A 22,300-nucleotide genomic window follows, 5' to 3' on the forward strand; every position below is an offset into this window, starting at 1 on the left:
GCAAATCTTCAAATAAATCTCTGAAAACAATCTGATTTGTAATTGTAGCATAATGTGCACAACATAAACTGTTTTCATTTCTCTACTGGTTTATGTAATAAATGGCACAGCGAGAACAAAACTAAAGCCTGTTTCTTTTGATCAAATTAGCTTTTAGATTGCTACATCTATCAGTACAGAGTTAGAAAAAAAAGCATCCCCTAAATGAAGCATTTAAGATATGCTTAGTGCTTTCTAGGACAAAAATCATGAAGATAAGTTACAAAGAAATTGCATAGTTAGACCCTCAAAAAGCATTACTGACAGAATGAGCTGCCACTCAGGAGACAGCATTTGAGAGCCATATCCCAGCATGGTTTTTTTTTTTTTGATAAACACCAACCGAAGTCTACACAAAGGAAAATAAGAGATCCAGTCCTATTTTTCATTTCCCCTGTCAGCAAAAACATGTAGCACTGGTACTAACTGGACAACAAACTACTGCAGAACTTTCAGAGCCATACAGATGTTATCTAGAGAGTCAAAGCACCCATTTAGATAGTTATTCAAAATCCAATTCTAATAGCAAATGAAAAATTGGTAAATAAAGGTTGGACTTTTATCAAAGCTGACTAAAACACTATGTACATGAGTCCCTTCATTTTCAGTGGAGGTTGTGCAGCTACAAGATATAGGGCATCCAGTGACTTCTACTAAATGGAAACCAGCTGGAAACAATTTTAAAGGACACACAAGCTATATCACAAGCTGAAAGGCTTCCACTCTTCACAGTTAAGGAAAAACCAAAAGAGCAGAGGTCGCAGCTATGATCATTTGACCAATGTCATATCAGAGCTTCTGAGCTCCACAAACTGAGGCAGAGAGCATGGCCTGAAGGAGGTCCTTCCTCTTAGGAAGCACTGCCAAGGACATGAGTGTTTAAAGCTCGTCTGTGGATCACCTGGAGCCTGCAAAGCCCTCACTAATTGCATATGGAAGGCACCCCATGGGATGGGGAGAAGGCATGAGAAACAGTCTCCTGCAAGCATTTCAAAAGGAAAATGCTAAAACAATGGTTGCAAGTTTTTTGAACTACAGATTTGTGTTGCAGAGTGTACTGAAATTCCTCTCATTAAAAGTAGCCACTCCAAGGGTAGATTTCTTCCCAGAAATGGGCCCATCTAATGTTTCCACATGACTCATGTCTCACTTTAGCTTATAATATGAAGATTAATTGATCTGGAGGTGAACTGCAGTGAATTTCATGTTAATTAAACTGGCTTACTCAGAGTAATTCTTGAAAAAAAATGTTTTAGCTTATGCTTTTTATGAGTCAATTTTATTTCATGTCTTCATGGTGAAGATAACTTTTCTTTCATAAATTCACAAGCAGGAGCTCCAAGAAATCCCCTTTTGCCTCAAGATCTACAAAGCAGATCACAAAACCAATTTGATGTTATAGTTGTAATCAGCAAGTTGCTCTGAACAAATCCTTCTCATTAGATATGTACATTCTCATCTCTATTTTTTAATATTTGCAATATCAAAATATTAATATGAAAATATTTGAAATATTTGCAGCAGTTAATTCAGATGTAAATAATTAGTAAAAGTAAGTATGCAAACATTAATATTAGAAATGAATGGAAGTTTTCTTAATATTTTAAAATCGTATCCAGATTTGAGACAGCATCTATCAAACTTATTCATAGAGGAATTCCATACATCCATAAGAATCATGCTAATTACATGGAGGGCATCTTCCTTGAATTTTCCTCATCCATCACTTTCAGATGTACCACTGTGGAAGGGTCAAAATAAAAGAACACAAAGTACATTTAATAACTTTGTGTCCACTTCAGATGGGAGGCATCCTGAAGAAACAGCTTCTCTGAAACACCCAAAATATTATTTTTGGTATTTAATTTTTATTATAAATCTCTTTCTAGATTTTTTTTTTTAAAAATTTAAAATATCCTTGAAACACTGTCTTTGTCCTGAAATAATGTTCCTCAATCTTTAAGCTTTTGGAAGACAAATGGAAAAACCTTAGGCAGACCTGAACCTATTATAAATATATAGTTCTGATATGCAGATTATTTAACTCTCCTGTTTGCAATGGTTTATTTAAAACCAAGAAAACTCATGGTAAGAATATACTTATATATATTAATTTGCTTTAATGCAACATATTAAGGACACATATTTAGATTGTTCAAATGACAGAAAACACAAAAATACCATTTTCACAGTTACGCTAACCTGTTCATATTTTGTAGAGATACATCCTTACACTGTTATGCCTCCCAGGTATCCTTGCATTGCATTTCCTAATTTTTTTAACAAAAAGAAATTAGTAATGTGTCTGTGTAAAAAGGCGTGAGAATATCAGCCCCGCACTCAGAACTGCTAAATATTTCATTTAAATATTTAAATATTACACTGCACCAAATTCTCTTGTCTGAGAATACAACTCTCAGAGAAATTTCTGCTGATATCCTGGAAGGTGAAATGAGTTTCCCAGTATGTAGTTCCAAAGCAAGACCCTCACTCATTCTCCCACCTCTCCTTCCAAAGGGAGCCATGGCACACAGCAGGGTGGCCTGCAGCTCATCCTTACAGCAGGGACACAACAGCAGTGGTAGGGTGGTTTATTCAAACACATTGGAATTTGTTTTGCAACGTCTATTTTCAGAGTTATATTTGAACTATTTTATAATAATGGCAACAATATGCTCTTTATTTGTCATTTCATGTAGAAATGGATGTGGGGGTGTGTAGAGGAACTCTCATTTGAGAATATTTTCAAACACAAACCCAGAAAATTCTGGAAATTAAGTGAAGGAACACAGTATCTAAGAGGTAGATAAAGGAGAAACAGCAAAGTGAAATGTCAGGCAAAATGCCAGAACCTTATCGCAGACATTTTAGAAAAATGAAGAGAAATAGGAAAATTCTGGCAGATATTAACATAAGACTCCAAAAATGCGTTCTTCTTAATACATTGTGTTTGAAAGACAAGTTAAATGTTTACTGAAAATTTATATGTACTACACCCAAGCCTGCACCCCCTCCTTCATGCAAACCCACACTCTTATAATCCTATTACTGTTATTCATAATTCATGTGGTAGAGATTGCCAAACATCAGATTCTTTCTCGCTGTAAAGGAATGTGGCTCCCTTGAAATGAAAATCTGACTGGTTTTCTCAAGTACATCAAGATTGCTAAGGACTTTGATGTAGCTAAACAGACTTAATGAAGCATAAAGCAGAACTTACAGAATCCATAAATAAACAAAAATCCTGGCCCTTAGATAAAAAATGGTTTCTTGAATGATAAGAAAGTCTTTGATTTTTTCCTATGCTTCATTACAGAGTTCTTAATTACACTCAAAGCTCTTGCTCACTTTTTTTAAGAACTGGGTCTGATGCTAAAACTCCCACAGAATTTAAGGAATTATTAAGGACAAAATCAAACTTCAAGCTATAGTTTCACATTATTTCATATGTACCAGCAGGCAGAAGAAGTAAATCTGGCTGTGAAATCAGTAAGATTGGTTTGTTAGGCCTTTTGATGTTTTGCAAGGCAGCATTAAGAAGCAAGGGAATTCCATCACCCCAAGTCCTTTGAAATCAAACTCCAAGTAATCATAAAAAAATCAAATTTCAAAATCAATTGATACAGACTTAAAAGTCATATACTGGGTTTGTATTACTTGTTTCCTCAACACTTTGTCTGTGTGGATTAATTTTGGGAGGATGCTTGATCCATAGAGAAATAACACCAAACATGGTTTTATTTCCCCACATCATATTGCTAATAGATACACTTGTGAGATTTGAAATCAGGTAGGTGTTGTTCAGAGTATTCTTGGTGTTAAAAAAAATTAACATGCAGTCTTTTACAGGTAATGTTTACAAGGAATGGAGAATTACATCATGTAAAATATCAGTAGCAAAGAACATGCTGAAGGTTAACTGCAGTGATTTTGAAATTTCATTTTAGCATATTTTGGTAGTTGCACATTTTAACTGGTTTGCAAACAAACTACATCTTCAAAGAGAGATTTTCAGCTAAAAGTGTTCACTAAGCTCAAAAGACCACTTACCTGTGTCCTCTAAAGGCATATCAACAATGACTTGGTCACTGTATTTTCCATAGAGACCATTAGAGCAAACAGCAACTATCTGAAGAACATAACTTGTATTGGGCAGCAGATTATTTAGAATAGCCCCCTAAAAGAAAAAACATGTTTAATAATTTATTTGCAGATAATTACCAAATATTTGAAAATGTTAATTTTTTCAAAACATATTTTTCTCATGAGCCACAAAACTCCTTTCTTCTAGAACTCTAATGTATGTTTTTTATATTTTATTATCACAAATGTTTTTCAGTCAACTTTAACGGAAATCCCATTAATTTTTACATGGAGGATACCAAACTATAAAATCATTTAATACTGAACACTAGTTTAGGTAACACTACCTCCAATAAGTTAGGAGCCTTTAAAGAGGGTTAGAGGAACAGATCATGTTAGTAAAATATCATAAAGCTGTAATCAGTAACAATACTTATAGCAGTATGGTTGTACCGAATCTTATTAGTTGTTTGTGTAGGTCATTCTTTGCACATCATTGGGCAACGAGGTACAGATCACTGTTAATTGATTAAGGATTTTATGGCTAAGGAGCTCTGAGACTGACATGATCCTAATTTTTTGGGAATAGTATAGGCAAATCAGAAGTTCAATCTGCGAAAGCTTTGCCTCTTCTGGGCAAGAGAGGTGCTTTGCTTTTTTTTTTATTGTCTTTGTGGATTCACAGCCACAAAATTAATTACAACTTCTGTGAGCTGTAGCCAAAGAAGTAATTCTTTTACTGAATCAGCTCCCAGCTACTGTTTAATCCCTTAAGATAATTAACAGTGAGTGTTTTACCATCACCCCTTTGTAGAAAACTTGAAGAGTTTACAGTTACCAAGTCCTGATACCCATCTGTCAGAAACTCATGCTTAGTCTGGTCTTCTCCATCCAATTGTTGATAAAAGACAGCAAATCTCTCAATTGTGGTGTCATATACAACCCGAGGTCTTTCCCATGTAACAAGAAGGCTAGTATAATTCTTTGGATCAGATTGAACGTTTTCAGGTTCTGAGCTGCAAACTGGAAGAAAGAAAAGAAGAAAGACTATTTATTAAACAGTACAAATGACTTTACTAAGATCTTGAGCCACTTCCTGGAAAAAAAAAAGCAAATCTTACATGTGCCCCATTTTTAGCTTTCCACTAAAATAACTGAGATACCATGCACTATAAAGAGGAACAGTATTTTAACACCAGATTTTCAAAAACAAGTTAATTTGAGCATGGAATCCCCTTTTGTCTGCTTTTCATGTAATATTTTGTAAAATATTAATAATATTTTCCCAAGAAATAAAATACAAACCACAAAACATAAAAATTTATATATATGTTGTGGGGATGAAAAATCTCTATTGCTCTCTTTATGGGGCTATCAGAGGAGCATTAAAAGAGCTGTGCACTCTCTCACCAGCTATAATAGACTGTAATCTATAGCAGATTGTTTCTGAAGTTTAAAGGTAAACCTATCACACTTTAATTTCCTCTCAAGGATGCTTCTGTGTTTTTATAGTACCTAAAACAGGAGACAAAAGGCAAATAGGGGGAGGCTAAGAAACGATTAGGTTAGCAGGTGTTGATTCCATGTTAGTATATTTTAAGGCACCATCTAGTCATCTGCTGAAGAAGTCTCATCAGATTGTTGCAGGCCAGGGCCTGGCTCATGGAACCTGCACTCCAGAAGCCTGGTCAGGCAGCTACTCTTGCATGTTTTCCAGTTTTTTCCCTCTTTTTTTCTTAAGTAAATGGCATGTTTTGACACTTTTCTAGATATACAGATGTATTGATCACCAGTGTGATACAAGTTTACTAAGACTGTAATTTTTTTTTTTTAGAATTGCCCAAGAACTTGTGTGTAGCTTAAAAATAACATACAAGGTAAAATGTAGATTAACCTGTATGAAAAAATTACATTAGCAGAAAATGTAAATTATTTCTCTGAAGTTCACTGAAAAAGTTCTGATATTGGGAAAAATAAAGCAATAATTATCATTCCCTATTTGAAATAAATGAGGAAACATATTTTTCAGATCTCAGTATCTCTTTAAAACAAACTTTGGGTGTCTAGCAAAAGCAAGCAAAACAAACTATCTAGCTGATTAAGAAAAGAAGTGTAGATCCTTTAGAAAGGAAAAAAATTATTTCCATTAACATTGCAGTTTGCCACGTGAACACGGGAGGGCACTCAAACCCCTCAAAGAAAGTTGAAAACGTTTTTTCTGCTCTTTAGGTAGGCAGTTTTGAGCAGCTCTACTCTGAACCAGTCAACAGAAATTAAGCAGTGATATTTTTCTTTTAAGTTTTTTGTGTGTGTGTGTGCGAGCTAACGGCAGAGGCACTATTAGTCTGTGAAATCTGGTAGAATTCTGTAGCTTGCCAGGCTAATAAAGGAAGAGCAAATACTAAGGCTGAGTGCCAGGTCCTGCCCTTTGGTCACACCTAACCCCAGACAATGCTACAGGCTTGGGGAGGAGTGGCTGGAAAGCAGCCTGGTGGAAAAGGACCTGGGGGTGTTGGTGGACAACTGACTGAACATGAGCCAGCAGTGTGCCCAGGTGGCCAAGAGGGCAACTGGCATCCTGGCCTGTATCAGAAACGGTGTGAGCAGCAGGAGCAGGGAGGTGATCGTGCTCCTGGTACCTTGGGTACTGTGTCCAGCACCACAGTGTAACGATGTTGAGGTGCTGGACTAGGTCCAGAGAAGGGCAAGAAAGCTGGTGAAAGGTCTGGGGAACATGTCTTATGAGGACCGACTCAGGGAACTGGGATTGCTTAGTGTCGAAAAGAGAAGGCTAAGGGGAGACCTTGCTCTCTCCAGCTTCCTGAAAGGAGGTTGTAGTGAGCTGGGTGTTGGTGTCTTCTCCCAGGTTACTAGTGATTGGATGAGAATAAATGTGCTCAAGTTGTGCCAGAGGAGGTTTCTGTTGGATATTAGGACGAATTTCTTTCCTGAAAGAGTGGTGAGGCATTGGAACAGGCTGCCCTGGGAGGTGGTGGAGTCCCCATCCATGGAGGTGTTCAAAACATGTGTAGACATGGGTTGATGGTTGGATTTGATCTTGGAGGTCTTTTCTGATCTAAATGATTCTATGATTCTACAATAATAAAAAAAATCTCAAGTTGTATACATTCCATACCATTGAAAAAACTTGTCATTCCCCTCCATTTCAACCAGATGGCAAAAAGAAATCATTAGGCCAGCAAAGATGATTCCCTTCTCAATTCTGAGTCTTTTAAGGCAAATTACTTAAACTACTTTTTTTTTTTTTAATGAATCAAAACAATTTCCAGCTATTTTTTTTCAAAGGTGTTTAAAACATCTCTCCAAATGCTTTGTCATAGTATAGGTACAAAGCTTCTCCCTGTTCCAACCTGTTCTCTACTGTCTGTTTTTCTTCCTTCCTCTTTTTCACATGTTAGTGAATTTGGTTCTGAAATCTATGGCTGTATTCAGACTGAACAGTATTATAAAACTTCTAATGGTTCAAGATTGTTGTCTCCAATATTATTTCTTCCAGTTTCATTCTGATTTCTTTTCCAGATGGTTCTTCCAAATATTTTTTCCCCAAGAAAGAAAACCTGCCTTCCCTTTTTTTCTCCTCTTGATGTTTGGTCCTATTTATCCCAGCAGTGACCTACAAGATTCCTGCATGACAGTCATCTGCATAGTATTTCACCACCTCAATTTCTTCCCAAGCTGTTGTCCCTTGCCCCTCTTCAGATATCTCTTCATCAGTTGTCCTGTCTGTGCCATTTCTTTCTCCCATTTTCCCTCTCCAGAGATTGGGAAAAGCAAGGAGATCACCTAACAACTTACCTAATTAAACACTTCTCCTCTGATAACGACTTTCAGAAAATCCAGGGAAGCAGACTGCAAGAAAGGGAGTTCTTGAGTCTGTTACTAGTCTGAAGTCACAGTTAATCAATTGGATTACAAATCTCCAGCAGCAAAATACTGCTCACAGGAAGTCAGCTATCTATTCAAGCCTTTGTTGAGCTTGAATTCAGGTCTGTTTTCCCAAAGTGAGTATTAGATGCTGGTTTTGCATATGAGATCATAACAATGATTCTATTTTGCTTATTGTATGGAAAAAAATGTTACCCATATAACTTAGAAGTTTTCCATCTAAACAAAACTGCGTCATCGGGAAGTACCAGGCTACATTAGCCAAATCATTGTCAAAAACTGCATGGGCTATGATTTTGACAAAAAGACCTTTATGGTCTGTCTAAATCTGGCTTATTCAGGAATATGTATTTTTAAATAATTATGCCTGGATTTAAGCTTCTCTGATCTTGACACAGTTGGAATAAAAATAGGTGTTATTCTGAGGAGGACAACTCAGAGGATTTTTTTCCATGTCTGTTGCCTTCTTCTAGTTTTATCTGAATATAGGTTTGAGATTTTTATCTTTTAAATCCATATTTTCACTTGTGGAAGCTGTGAAATCATTTACAGTAAGGCACTCAATCATGGTGGCAAACAGAGTTAAATCACGCTGGTGTCCAGTCATGAGTGGTGTTCCCCAGGGCTCAGTATTTGGCCCCGCTCTGTTTAATATCTTTATCAATGATCTGCTCCAGGGGATCAAGGACACTCACAGTAAGTTTGCAGACAACACCAAGCTGCGCAGGAGTGTTGATCTTCTTGAGGTTAGAGAGGCTCTATAGAGGGATCTGGACAGGCTGTATCAATGAGCTAATGCCAATTATATGAGGTTTAGGAAGGCCAAGTGTTGTGTCTTGCACTTGGGTTACAACAACCCCATGCAATGCCACAGGCTTGGAGAGAAGTGGTTGGAAAGTTTTCTGGCAGAAAAAGACTTGAGCATGTTGGTTGACAGCTGGCTGAACATGAGCCAGCAGTGTGCCCAGGTGGCCAAGAAGGTCAGCAGCATCCTGGCTTGTATCAGAAATGGTGTGACCAGCAGGAGGAGGGAAGCGATTGTACCTTTGTACTTGGCACTGATGAGGCTGCATCTTGAATACTGTGCTCAGTTTTGGGTGCCTCACTACAAGAGAGACATTGTGATGTGGGCTGAGGGAACTGGGGTGGTTTACTCTGAAGAAAAGGAGGCTCAGGGGAGACCTGATTGCTCTCTACAACTATCTGAAAGGAGGCTGTAGTGAGGTGGATGCTGGTCTCTTCCAAGTAACAAGTGATAGGACAAGAGGAAATGGACTCGAGCTGTGCCATGGGAGGTTTAGATTGGATATTATGAAAAAATTATTCACTGAAAGGTTTGCCAAGCACTGGAACAGGCTGCCCAAGGAAGTGGTTGAATCACTATACATGGAGGTATTTAAAAGTCATGTAGATGTGGCACTTAGGGATATGGTTTAGTGGTGGACTTGGCAGTGTTAGGCTTACAGTTGGACTCAATGATCTTAAGGGTGTTTTCCAACATAAATTCTATGACACTTGTTAGTCTTCAATATTAAGAACCCACTGGTTTTTACGTCTTTACTACATCCAGGAAGATTAACAAGAATTGTGTTCCTGCACTTAACAGCAATAAATCAAGCACTTAATCCTACTGCTTAAGGAGAGTCTACACTGAATCCAACAGGAGAAAACTGGGATTCTAGGTTTCACAACACAAATTAATTTTTCAGTTATCTGAGGAGGATCCACTCTCTTAATTTCTCTTGTGTCATCTAAAGGGATTTCAAAGATTATTTTTTATCTGTTGACTACAGTAGCTTTGCAATATTAAATACGAAGTTCAAAAGCCTATTCACTCTTGGGGACATGTTATAGTTTTTACATTTCAACATTTATGTGTAATGATTCCTAGGGCTTTTTATTTGCCTTCTCTTAAAATGAAGATGAAAATATAAATGCTTCTGTAACATTGCAAACTAACCAAATCTCATATTTGGATTTGTGTGCATATACATTATCTACACATACATGTATGTGTACATAATGTATACGTATGTGCATATGATGTTGTTGCATTTACATAATGTACACTAATATTAACAGAAATATGAAATATATCTATAGAAGATTTGAAATTTTAGTGATCCCTTTCTGTCCCTCCTTGCTCATGGCCAAACTAGAGTTTTTAACCTACAGTATGCTACTTGCTGCCACAGTAATGTGAGTGCAAGACGCTTTTGTCTTAAGCTTGGTAGACTGAAACCCATTTGTTTGGTATTACACAAAGCTACAGAAATTTTGGGTGCTCTGCACAACAACATATTTCATCCTTACATAAAGTGAAAGTGACTTCTAATTTTAAATGGTATAAATCAGTGTAGAAAAGCATCCCGATATCTTTGGGTTGAACAAAAAAAAGCCTTATCTGTATGGACAGTAAACTCACAAATAAGACAGAAAGTTCACAGAATTTTCACAGAAAATTCACAGAGTGCGGAAATGAGACTGGTTGCAAGCACCCTCTTACACAGTGTTAATGCACACACTGCTCTGGACAGCACACGGAAAGCTTCTTCAGGAGTCAGCACATGGTGTGGACAGAAGAAAGCAGAGGCCTGTCTTAAACAGTATTCAGCTTTTCTTCTTGTCAGTCTCTATGGAAATCTAGATTAGGATGCCACAGCTGAAAGTAGCTTCCTTCTGTTGCAGTGACTGAGCTCAAGGATCAAGGCCTGGGAGGCAAGTGGATTGCAGGTGGCTGAAATGCTGGGGTCTGAACCCCAAGCCCCCGAATTAAGGTTGACGTATGGGTGATTCCCACAGCCGTGCATACAGAGGTGGTGAGTTTGCCTTAGAGCTTCCCCCCAGGGTGCGGCCGGCCCTGCAGGGAGAGCCAGAAGGGAAATGAGCCCCAGGGGTCCCGCAGTGAGTTGACAAAGGTCAGGTGTCTGCTTGGGGATAAAAGCTGGGACCACTTGCAGGGAGTCAGGAGTGTCTGTCTGTGGAGTGCACTCCCCAGAGCTTCCTGGTTCAGGGCAGACCTCCTGACTCTCCTGGAGCTGGGCCCTGGTCTGTTTAGACCTTTGTGAACGCGGGTTGATCAGGTGAGAGTCGCCATGTGGGCACCTTTCTCTTATGTATTTAACTGGCTGGTTTGGCTGTTTCCCATGCCAACTATGGGCAACCTCGGGTCTCTGTTTGTACCACCTGTTGTGGGCCGAGTCACATCTTTTGTGGGATCGCTGGGGGTGGCGTCGATCATGTATGAGCTGATTGATCTGTTTGTACCCCTGGTGGTCATTCATACCACAACGTTTTTGTTTACAATACAGTCTGTGTATTGGATTCTCTTCCTGCTGGTGCTATCATTTTTGTTGGGCCTGGTCATTGGCAAAACAGTGGCAGACACAGTCCCAGCCTCTGTCTTCAAAGGTCTTTTGCCTGTGACAATTCCTCACTGTAGATTGACACCTCTTTATAAAAGACTGAGAAGACTCATTTCCTTCTGACAACATGGACGTAAGAAAAGGTTGTCTATATTATAGTGACCTGTCTTACAGAGACCTTAAATAAACAGAAGGATCTGGGGAAGCATGATCTTTCTTTAAGTTAGGCCAAAACAATAATGTCCACTGTTAGTGTATTTGGAAACAGAAACGTAGTGAATTATGATAATTTGCTTGATTGCTGCAGCACAATTCCACGCTCGTTCTCCAAGCTTCAGAATTTCAAGTGCTACTTAGTACCTAAACACAAAAAACCCTGCCTAGAACAGGTATTTCTTGGCTTAGACCACTGCAAAAAAATTCATATCCTGGGCACACATCTGAGATATTCATGACAAGTTGAGGTGAAAACAGGAGTGCCAGGGACTGGTTATAGAAATGAAGCAGTAAAGCTACCCTCTGCAGCACTGTGGCACTACAGCATGATGTACTTGTGCATGGAAGCCAGTTCTCTGGCAGTTCTGAACGATGAACATCCCCTAGTTTGTACGTAAGTTTCATACACAGGATCCTTCCAGTAGGACAAAAAATATTCACCCAAACAAGGTGAATTAAAATGAAATCACACTTCTTTCTCATCTGGAGAACACCTATACCACCTGCTTCAGCCATCTCCCTATGTCTAAATTAAGCGCAGATCAGTGCAAGGTAGTTGGAGAATCTACAGGTATCCCCACCAAACTAGCAACAGAATGCTCAAAAATTAGATGTTTACTGTTCATTCTTCTGTGCTTTTGAGTATAGGAATCACTGACTTTCACATTTAGTGCTAGATCTTATTTCCCATTACATAACATTCTGTTTTGATCATATAACCTTCATAAACTTCCCTGAAGTTTTAGGTAAAACAGAGAACAGAATCTGAGATTCTCTCCATTACCTTCTCAGCAGACTATGTGAAATGAATCTGGTGACCTCACTTCAGCCTCTGTTGGAAAAGCACCCACATTACACAACAAAGACCCAAATAGGTTTGTAAAACAAAATCCTTTTGCAGCCCCTGAAAAGGCAGCTTTGTTTAAGTCTGAAACACATTAAAAGGGCAGTGCAAGAAAGCTTGAATTGACGTGATCTTCACTGAAAGTCTGGTCAAGACAAGCATTTAATTTTCCACTCCATTTAATCTGACATGTTTTATGATTGCTAGTTTTTCTCTGAAGTGATAGATTTATGAGTAATGATATAGCACGCTACTTTCTACACAATTTAAAATTAGCATCTTCATACTAGGATGAATCTTTTGCTGAAAACTGCCTTTCAATCTGTGAAGAGTCAAACAATTATTTAGTAAATACCTGCTTCATGAATTTCTTCTTGTCCAGTGTAAGAGGAAAACACTTGCCCAAAGAACTTATATTGCTGCTCTCGAAAGTTGTTTTGCAGGTAGTCCATCAGCATAACATAGCCAGACTGCTGCATTGTAAGGACTTCACAGAATACAGCTAACTAGAAGAAGTGAGAAAAACAAACGTCAGAAGTCATAACTTATTAACCAGATCCTGCTAACAGGCAAAAAATGTGGGGAAAAGATGTCGTGTAAAGTCTCCCAGCTGAGCTCACGCTGGTGGCACTGAACTTCTGTTCCTCTGTACCAGCAGTATATCTAATGGTTTATACTCCAGCTGTATTTCTCAACCACTCTGCTGCTGGAGCTATGCTCTGCCTAGTCACCACCATTTAGCTGGAGGAACATGGAAAAGAGTTCTGCATTCCTTTTTATCTGAGCTAGAAGTTTAGACAGCCTGTAGAGTTAGGAAGTGTTGTTATTCCTTTCTAAGGCAAGAAATGACTCACAATCTTGTCCTGAACTAAAAAATGGAAAAGACAACACACTCACATAAGATATATTCCAACTTAATGGCTGCATGAAAAATGTAAAACTAGCTAAAAGTAATGCCAGGTTGTTGGGCTGGCAATGAATGCCATGAGGTTTTAACCATATGCACGGCAACTCCTTTTCTTTGGTATTATGTACAATTGTTTGGTTTTAATACATTAAACAAATTACCTGGTCTTCAGAGATACTAATGGTATCTTTAAACACAATCCATTCAACCGTTTCAGAGCAGGGTGGAGTTGACAAAGACCCATTATAAGTGTAATATTTGTCTGTTGCATTCGGCAAAAGGTTCAGTAAAACAAATGGTTCTAGGGCAGCCTGTTTTCCTAAAAAAAACCCCAAAAAACCCCCCGTTAGAGTCAGACAGTTAAAACACTGTAGACACAATGGATAATTACAAAGCACACTCTCCAAAACAGTTACCATTATAGAAACATGCAAATTTTGAGCCTCTTCAAAATTTGACCTCCAGAGAGACTAGCATACAAATAAATTGCTGAGTCTTTTCTATTTAGAGGGAATAAGTATTGTTTAATAACAACTTTGTTTATTTGGGAAGGTGTAAAGAGTTACTCCAGTAATAGATAATCAATGGATCACAGGAATTTGTTCACCTGTAAATTTACTCACGAATGTCCAAGATGCCACATCTTTGTCTCACCCGTGAACCTCAATGAAAAATTATGTTAAATATCTCTTCTTGGTCTCATGACATGCTTCACTGTCTCCCTGAATTTGGTCAAGTTGTTGAGTTTCTCACAGGATCTTAACCTCTGCAGAACATTACTACCTGGGGAACTGTATATTACTCATGATGGCAGAAGCAGAATGTCTATGGAATAGGGAACTTTAAAATGGTGATAATACAGTGAAAAACTGTAGCAGCTTTGCACAAAGCAGAGACCCATGCAAAGACTTCCTCCAGGTGAGTATGACCATTCTGCTTATTGTCCTGTGAAAATAATACCACATCTTACAGGTCAGCAGTTTGCCTAGTACCTTGTCAGCTGGGAGCAAGCGTGAGGAACTGCTGGGAGTCCATCCACACAAATTCATTCTGGTATGGCAGTAGGGTCCAGCAATAAAAATCAGCAGAAATGGTAACAACTTCCTCAAGGCAGACTTTTTCAGTCTGTGACAACTGTTAATCTTGTGACAATTATCTGCCTCACCATCTGATGCATCCAAAATAATATTTGTTTTTTACACCTTGGAATAATGTACATTGTTATATACCTTATTTCAGTCCACAGTTCCTGAATTTAAATTTCTCCCTATTTGATAAGTATGCATTTATGAATATCTAATGAATTTTCAGACTGTGCATTAACTTGTGGTTTTACAGATGTACAAAGGCCTGTACGTGTTTCTTACCTGTCTTTGGCTTCATAATTCCTTACAAATTTGGTGAGAGCAGCAAATTACATTAACAGTTTGCTACAAATCACCGAAGCTTTTCTTCCGTACAGTGACTGTTCCACTGAGTTAAGGTTTAAGAGCTGACTCCTTCCCTCTCTCTTATTCATTTGTCATAAAAGGGGAACACTTAGTAGTGTTGAGCAAAGCCAATCCTTCTTCTCCTGTAAACACACTAATCAACCTTCAGACAGAAGCTATCATTGCTACCTGGAATGTGTCTTGTTAACACATTCTTCCTTCAGTAAAAATATATGGCCAGTCCATTTTGTATAGATGCTTGAGGGCATGAAATTTTTCATTTATAGTAAGAAACTTGCTACATTTTGTAACTTTGGATTTTAAAATGCCCTTTAAGGTGCTTAACAGCCTAGATTCTATATTCAAACACCTACAAAGAATAATGAGAAACAGCGAGCTTGTCTGGAAGGAACAGGCCTGCACCTCTGCAGAGACTGAGAACTCAGCAACTGGGATTCAAATAGGCACACTACAGATATGACTGACAAGGACAGATCATGTGCTGTTCATTTTTTTTCAGGAGAAACAACTTGATTTAGACATGACCTGAATTTTGAGAGCCCATTTGCATTTTATTAAAGAAAATTCTATTCTACTCGTTGTTGAAGTGTCATGTAGTGCCTGTATCTTGAATCGTTTTGCTGATAGTTTTACAACTTCTTCCAAGGCTATTGGACAGGATCTGCCTTGATGTATTGCTCGTTTTTCTTTGTGTTTCATAGAAGATGGCAGACAAAGATAATGAATCTTAACTGCTTTATATTTTCCCCTCCTCTATCTTTGCAATTTATGGAAGTTGCTCCTTTTCATATTTCTTGAATGGTGTTTGTTTTCTGGAGAAACATAGTCTTGATTTTAGTGTCATACTTTTGAAAGCTTTTAGTAAAAGTAGACTACTAGCTTTTTACACTTTCAACCTAATGATCTTAAGGGGCTTTACAAAGCTCAAACATCATTATGCATAGGAAAACTGAGACAGACATAGCCATTTACTTATGGTCATGGCCATGATGTAAGAAAACACCCCTGTTCAAGCAGTGTTCATTCACGTTTACTCTGCTGCAAAGCCGTTGTGAAACTGAGTTAGAAACAAAGCCCAGGTCTCCTCCTGTACCACCCTGAAGTCCATGTGCTCTGACATAAAATCATGAGGAATTCTAAACCACCAAAATGTCAACATTTAGTTTGAATAATGCTAGTACAAATATAATTGGATTATTTCAGATTTACACAGGAGGTCTCACACTCCTAAGACGTACCTTGAATGGCCGCAACAGGGTTATTTGGTTTCTAACCACATATAAAAATCCAGAAATGTCTAAAAAAGCTCACAGAATAAGTCAGGCATTTATCTTGATTTAGTATTTAAAGAAATGCAAAGTCCTCATGATAGTCACATTTTTTCATATACACTTACCACTGTTGTTACTAATATTCAGTCTTGGGGTTAATAAAGCATAGAATCCTAGAATATCTCAAGGTGGAAGGATCTTTGAGTCCAACTCCCTGCTCCTCATAAGACTACCTAAAACTAAACCATATGACTAAGAGTGTTGTCTGCTTAACAGTGCACTGGGAAGAACAGGAGGAAGAAAAAACATAAATAGTTTGGCATTGGCTTCCTCTCTTTCCAATCCTCTAAGAATTAAAAAAGGTAGTTGTGAGTTTAGTATCACCTCCTTCAACCAGCCAGCTATGCTGTGCTTGATGCACTCAAGGACATAGCTGGCCTTTTTGGCTTCCAGGGAACACTACTGACTCATATTCAACTTGCCACCAGATCTCTTTCCACAGGGCTGTTCTATAGCCTCTTGTCCCCCAGTCTGTATGAATAACCAGGACTACCTCATCCCAGGTGCAGAATTGTGCACTTCCCAATGTTGAATTTCATACAGTTGGTGATTGCCCAGCTCTCTGGTCTCTCCAGATGACTTTTGTTGTTTCTAACTAAACAGACATGGCTAAGCTCTAGAGAACCATGCTCCCCAAGGGCTTTAAGGTTTCATAATTACACTGAAATGGATTTTAGTCTAATCAGTGGTCAATAAAATATGGAGGCAGACTTACCGAAACGACTAACACTACCTACTCCATTAATGATTGGATTATAATCTGGATTATCTTCTAGTCCAATCTGTTAAAAAGAAATTGCATTATTTTAACAATACAGGCTTCATGAAAAGAAAACTGAAAGTTGCAGTTTACCACCAAAATTACAGATGACTTAAAGCAGGGGAAATGTATTTTGTCTATTTGCTTCTCTGCAAGAATAAATGAGAAAGATATATGCAAATTTTTAACTCGGTGATCACTTTTTTGAACCAGTTAGATTCAGTCTGAATATCTGCCATGTTTCAAAGTGTGTTTAGTGACATAAAGATATATTTTGTTTACCTCAAACAAAATTGATAAAGCTCTTAATTTTCCATTTCCTTTAACTGCCTCTTCGAAATTTGTAAACTGATCTGCATCATAGCAGTAGATTTGCATCTGAAAAAAAAAACAAACTCAAATGTTTCAAATTAAAAAAAAATAAGAAATTAATCAATGCAGTTATTTATATTCCCATTTTGAGAAAAAATGCCTAAGTAATAAATTTAACTACAACTATATAGATTTTTTATCTATGTATTATCTGAAGATATAGGACGCGATTCATGAGCTTTTAGCTGTCTATAAATGACCTCTCCTGGAAAATCACTAAGTATGCAGGAGATACACTTTGAAGGAGCACCACGCTCTCCATGGAGACTACAGTAAAGTGAGGTAACTTGCTGATACCGGACATCGAACCTGGAGTACTCAGGTGAGATGAATCTTGAAATCTGTGGTAAAACATGGACAACAAGGCAGCACATCCCAACTGCATCTGCCTTGCACCAAGTGAGGGGAAGTATTGGTAAGAAAAGATCACCAGGTGTTTTATGCCCACATCTGACTGCTGTCATGGGTATTGGGTTTGTTGCACCTCTTCCTTTCTTTCTCCAGATGCAACTGGGAAATCTCCTCCAGAGCCCGGCCACCAACATGAGTGAGGCAGTATCCTGCTCCTACTAGACTTTCATGTGATGATGGCAGAGGAGAACACTCTCTTTGGTGCCTTGGCAGGTAAAGGAAATGCCACTGCCCACGGAAAGCTCCCAGCTCCCAGCTCTCCATGGAGTACAAGACAAGCTTGGCTCCATTGCCTTGCTCTGACATACAAATCCTAAGTGCTCAGAGTGAGAAGCGGCACGGCTGCCTGCCACAACTATGTCTTTTATGATCACACCATGCTGACGACTAAAAGTTTGGTCTGCAAAGTGTCCTTGTGGGCCTCAGCAAGAGCTGCTTCTCTGCTCCATCCTTCCCATGCTGCTGCAAGCTATTCTGCCAGACCAGCCAGGGGCACACTAGCCTGGGTGCTCACAAACGTAGCTGCACCCAGTAACTACTCTCACATGGGCATTCCTAGCATGTTCCTGCCAGCTCTCTTTCCAGCCCAGCTCTCTTTCCAGCCCAGGGCCATGCTTCATCTTGGCAAGGTCCCGCAGCTTCCTTGGGCTCTCAGCAAAGCCCCAGCTTTGAAAAGTCCATTTATACTTCAAACAACTGCTTTGGATAGTCAAAACTTCACTGGTAGTAAGAGCTGGAACTTTGTCAGAACAGCAAGACCAACTCCTACTGTCATCTTAGAAGACGTGTGAAAATTCATAGTTCAGACATCCTCAATATGCCATGGATTAATGCCTTACATAGCCTTTCTCAAATGCATTATTTAAATATTATTAATTTAGATTTAAGTTAATGATGATATTTGAAAATCGACTTTAATCAAGTTATAAACAAAAGTATTTAGTAAACTGTTACTTTTTGCAGAATGTCAACCATCAAAATTTATTCTGTACTTTACCTCAAGAGGAAATTTTTGTCCTTCTAAGCTATGTTCTGATCCGTCTGATGACACGTTGCATTTTCCCCAGTGAAAAGTGATCTTGCTTGCTTTGAAAACAGTGTCTAAGCCACCTCCACTTACATAATAATCATTTGTCAGGTTAATTTCCACTGAACAAAGAGAGAGACAGTGCGGGAAAAAAAATTTGTTAATAGAAAAGCCAGCCAAGGCATCTATGACTTTCATATTTCAGTATTAGGTGCCAAAAGATAAATATGATACACCTTTTGCCCTGTATTTCATAAGCAATTTGAAAGGAAATTGGTCACTTAAACAAAGTAAGAATTGTGGTGATTCCTTATTAGCATGGAGAAATATGTTTCATTTCATGCCGTAAATCATGAAGAAGTCATCTAGGGAAGTGCACTATAATACAGCTCTTCTATAGTCTGAAACAAGCACAGAACTATGCTAAAAAGCTCAGAAAACTGGCTTAGCCACCAATCTGACTGGCTAAGGAAAGAAAGTCCTAAAATACATAGTTTCATAAAAGCACCTGTGTTTTTAACAAAACAAAAAATACTACCCCTCCATTATTATCATAATTCTAGATACAACTCATGAGCAACACATGAAAAGAAAATTTTGGCTAGTTCCTAGGAGGACTGTCCTGTCTGTGAGAAACCTTACTTATGGAGCAATCTTTCATAGGTGATGACAAGTCCTCAGCTGGACATAACTGCACACAAACTGTAGATGGGACTGAGCATTTGTCCTCTGGAGGGAAGGAGCAGGGCAGAATAGATCGAAGCCCTGCCTTTGGCATTCCCACCTCCAGTGAGTGTGAACTGTTTGACCTATTACTAAAACTGCCCTAATGGAATCTACTTTCATTACATCTCTTTCCTCAAGACCTTGAAGACAATTTTAACTGCAGAGTTTAGCAGCTCCTATTACAATATCTGAATTGCTGCAGACAAGGAAGAGCTCAGTTCACTTTTATGGACTTTAAAGAATGTTTCCTCAGGGAAAGCGGACAATCTCTTGAGAAGACAAATGCACTATTTATATCATTTAGTAGGGGAAGAAGGAAGTAATTGGTGGACTAGTGTGTAGGAAGCACATGATAGGGCCAAGAACTGAAATTAGGAACAATGATGCTAAAATAAAATAATAAACCAAAACCTAAAACAAAATAAAATAAAATAGCTGGTCTACAGGTCCCACTGGAGCTTGTAGAAGGTCAGAGAGTTGTTAAGAGATTCCTTTCTCCATACCTGTGCCTGAAACAAGTAATAGTACTTCCAACAAGCAGGTTTTAGTTACTGCTATCCTGGATTTATACAGCAAAGTGGTTGCAAAAGGATTTGTCTGACAATGTAAATGCCACCATAAGCTTCTTTTATAGCTGGGAGAAATAGGCACTTTAAGGTATAATTCATTTCTTTCTAAAATACATTTCTAAGATAGGTAAGATAAATAGGACCATAAAAGCTCCTATTTCTCTTCTTTGACTGTAAGACAACCAAGTGAGTAATTCAGACTCAAGTGTCTATGTTATAGGTGAATGTGTAGGTGAGATGAATCCCATCCTGAGTTTTCTGACACCACAACTCATCCATGACGTGTTTCCAGATGAGTAGATAATGTATTCCTACTTATAAAAAATATTTTTTGTATGCTTGTAACAGATTCTATGTAACTAGTAGTAATTTTCATTCTTTCATAGAAATTCTAACTTACTCTTTAGCTTTAATGAAATGCTTATGATGGGATGACAGTAATGATGGGATTGCTTTGACTGTGCCTGTGCACCTAATTTTCTTTTGTGTTTTAGTGATTTCTTCATTATGCTTGACTACTGTCATCACCTATCTGCTTTATTTAATGGACAAATTCAGAATGCACAAGTTAAGGAAAAGTGAAATGAAAATAGTTCATTAAAAGTCCTTGGTTGATGGTCTGTCTATATCACTTTTCTGACCTCATTTAACTCCAAAATTAAATCTGACTTTTTACCTGTTTTGCCAGTGTTGTGGATGAAAGTATCTTCCAAAGCTTCCTTTTCCCATCCATGGAATTTAAGTTTCTTCAGATTCACATTTACTTGGGTAAGATCTTCATCTATATTAATAGGAGATTGTTTGGCACCATTGCAGGCTGAATATTTCCTTCCCCAGTTCTTTTGGTTCAAAGTTCCTAGAAAACAAAACATTTGGGGCAAACAGATTTAAAACCTAAACTGGCATCCATGCATTTTTAAATGTGGGAAAGTAAAAATGGTTTGCAGTCCATGACCCGAGAACCTGCCCCTCTTTTAGGCATCACCTGTACCAATGCTTAACACTCCTACCATTGCATCTTGAACCTTCAACTATGAAGTCACTTTTAAACCATTTTAGTCATCATACATACATGCTTATCAATCTCTAGGGGAAGTAGAAAACCAGGAAAAAAAACCCTCACACACAATACACAGAAATAATAAATTAAACAGGGGAAAAAAGAGCTTTCAGGTGAAACAAACTGGCATTCAAAAAAACCTTGGGAATTACTGCAAAACCCTCCTTTCCAAGTAACTCTTTTAATCCTAGGAACATCATTACTGTTCCTTCAGCCCAATGAAGTCAGCCATCCACTAAGATTTTTAAATAAATACACACAGTAAGAACTTGAAAAAAAAACAAAAAAAAAATCCTTGCACAAGGGAAAAAAGGTAAAGTGATTCCACCCTGAAAAAGGGAAGGAGTTAGTGATGCTGTGGCTGGAGAGACCTGGCTGTGTGGCCCAGCCTTGCCCGTGGAGGGCCATGCACACGGACTCCAGCCACTTCCCTTTGCAGCTGCTGGGCAAGAGCGTCCAAGAGGCCCTGCCTGGAGGTCCTGTGGTGCTGCAGAGCCCTTCTCCAGGGCACAGAAGCTGCACGGTGTTTCACCATGGCCAGCTCAGACCCAGACAGCACATCCCAGCAAGGACCTGATTACTTTCTGCAAGAAATGCTCAAGTACTCTACAGGTCAGCGCAAGAGGTTAGCAGCTGCTCTGAGAATCTTGTGTTTATACAATGCAGCAACATAAATATACAGCATTTTCTGTATGTTTATGTGTTCGCACATATATAAATATTTTCTCCTAACAAGGAATTCTGGTAACACTTCTTATAGTGTTAACACTTCTTCTTGGTTAATTAAAACCAAGAGTTTACCACACAGACCTAAGAAAATATAATTACTTCACTTATCTTCTCACTTGCTAGTAGTTAAGAGCTAATATTAGTGCATCCAACATGCACCTTTGAATTCTATTAGATGTGTCAAAATGAGCCAGTGCTCATTTACAGGCTGCTGTGCTACATCCAAGTCTGTCAGCAAAAGATTTGCTGTATTGTACCTGAGGCAAGGACAGCCCTCATATTGCACTCAGAAAACACAGAGAGGGAAGAAGAGATGCAGCCAGCCCTGTAACCATGACAATAGGCAGTAAGGCAAGATGCTCATCTGGATAGCTAGCTACCTATAAACAAACCTGAGCTAAATTATTCAACAAGTATCAAGTCAAGTGAGTTGCCAGTATCACCTTGCTGCATCAGAAGCACTGTGGGTCAGGTAGTGCATGAACCCATTCACTTCTTGTAAAC

The 22,300-nt window shown here is 38.5% G+C and overlaps 1 protein-coding gene across 1 annotated transcript in view; it reads right to left on the reverse strand.

The window, feature by feature from the left end:
* Positions 1–20,859, reverse strand: part of PTPRZ1 (protein tyrosine phosphatase, receptor-type, Z polypeptide 1) — a 60,170-nt gene extending 39,311 nt beyond the window's left edge. Inside the window, exons 1-8 of the mRNA XM_008935613.1 lie at positions 20,684–20,859; positions 18,683–18,834; positions 17,185–17,280; positions 16,858–16,924; positions 13,522–13,679; positions 12,809–12,959; positions 4,961–5,145; positions 4,090–4,216 (exon numbers count right to left, since the gene is read on the reverse strand). Of these exons, the coding sequence (XP_008933861.1) occupies positions 4,090–4,216; positions 4,961–5,145; positions 12,809–12,959; positions 13,522–13,679; positions 16,858–16,924; positions 17,185–17,280 (784 nt within the window). The 5' untranslated portion in view covers positions 18,683–18,834; positions 20,684–20,859. The remainder of the gene's footprint in view (positions 1–4,089; positions 4,217–4,960; positions 5,146–12,808; positions 12,960–13,521; positions 13,680–16,857; positions 16,925–17,184; positions 17,281–18,682; positions 18,835–20,683) is intronic.
* Between the last annotated feature and the right edge of the window lie 1,441 nt (positions 20,860–22,300).

This window comes from Merops nubicus, unplaced genomic scaffold (genome assembly GCF_000691845.1).
Source record: "Merops nubicus isolate BGI_N331 unplaced genomic scaffold, ASM69184v1 scaffold2772, whole genome shotgun sequence".
Taxonomy (NCBI): Eukaryota; Metazoa; Chordata; class Aves; order Coraciiformes; family Meropidae; genus Merops; species Merops nubicus.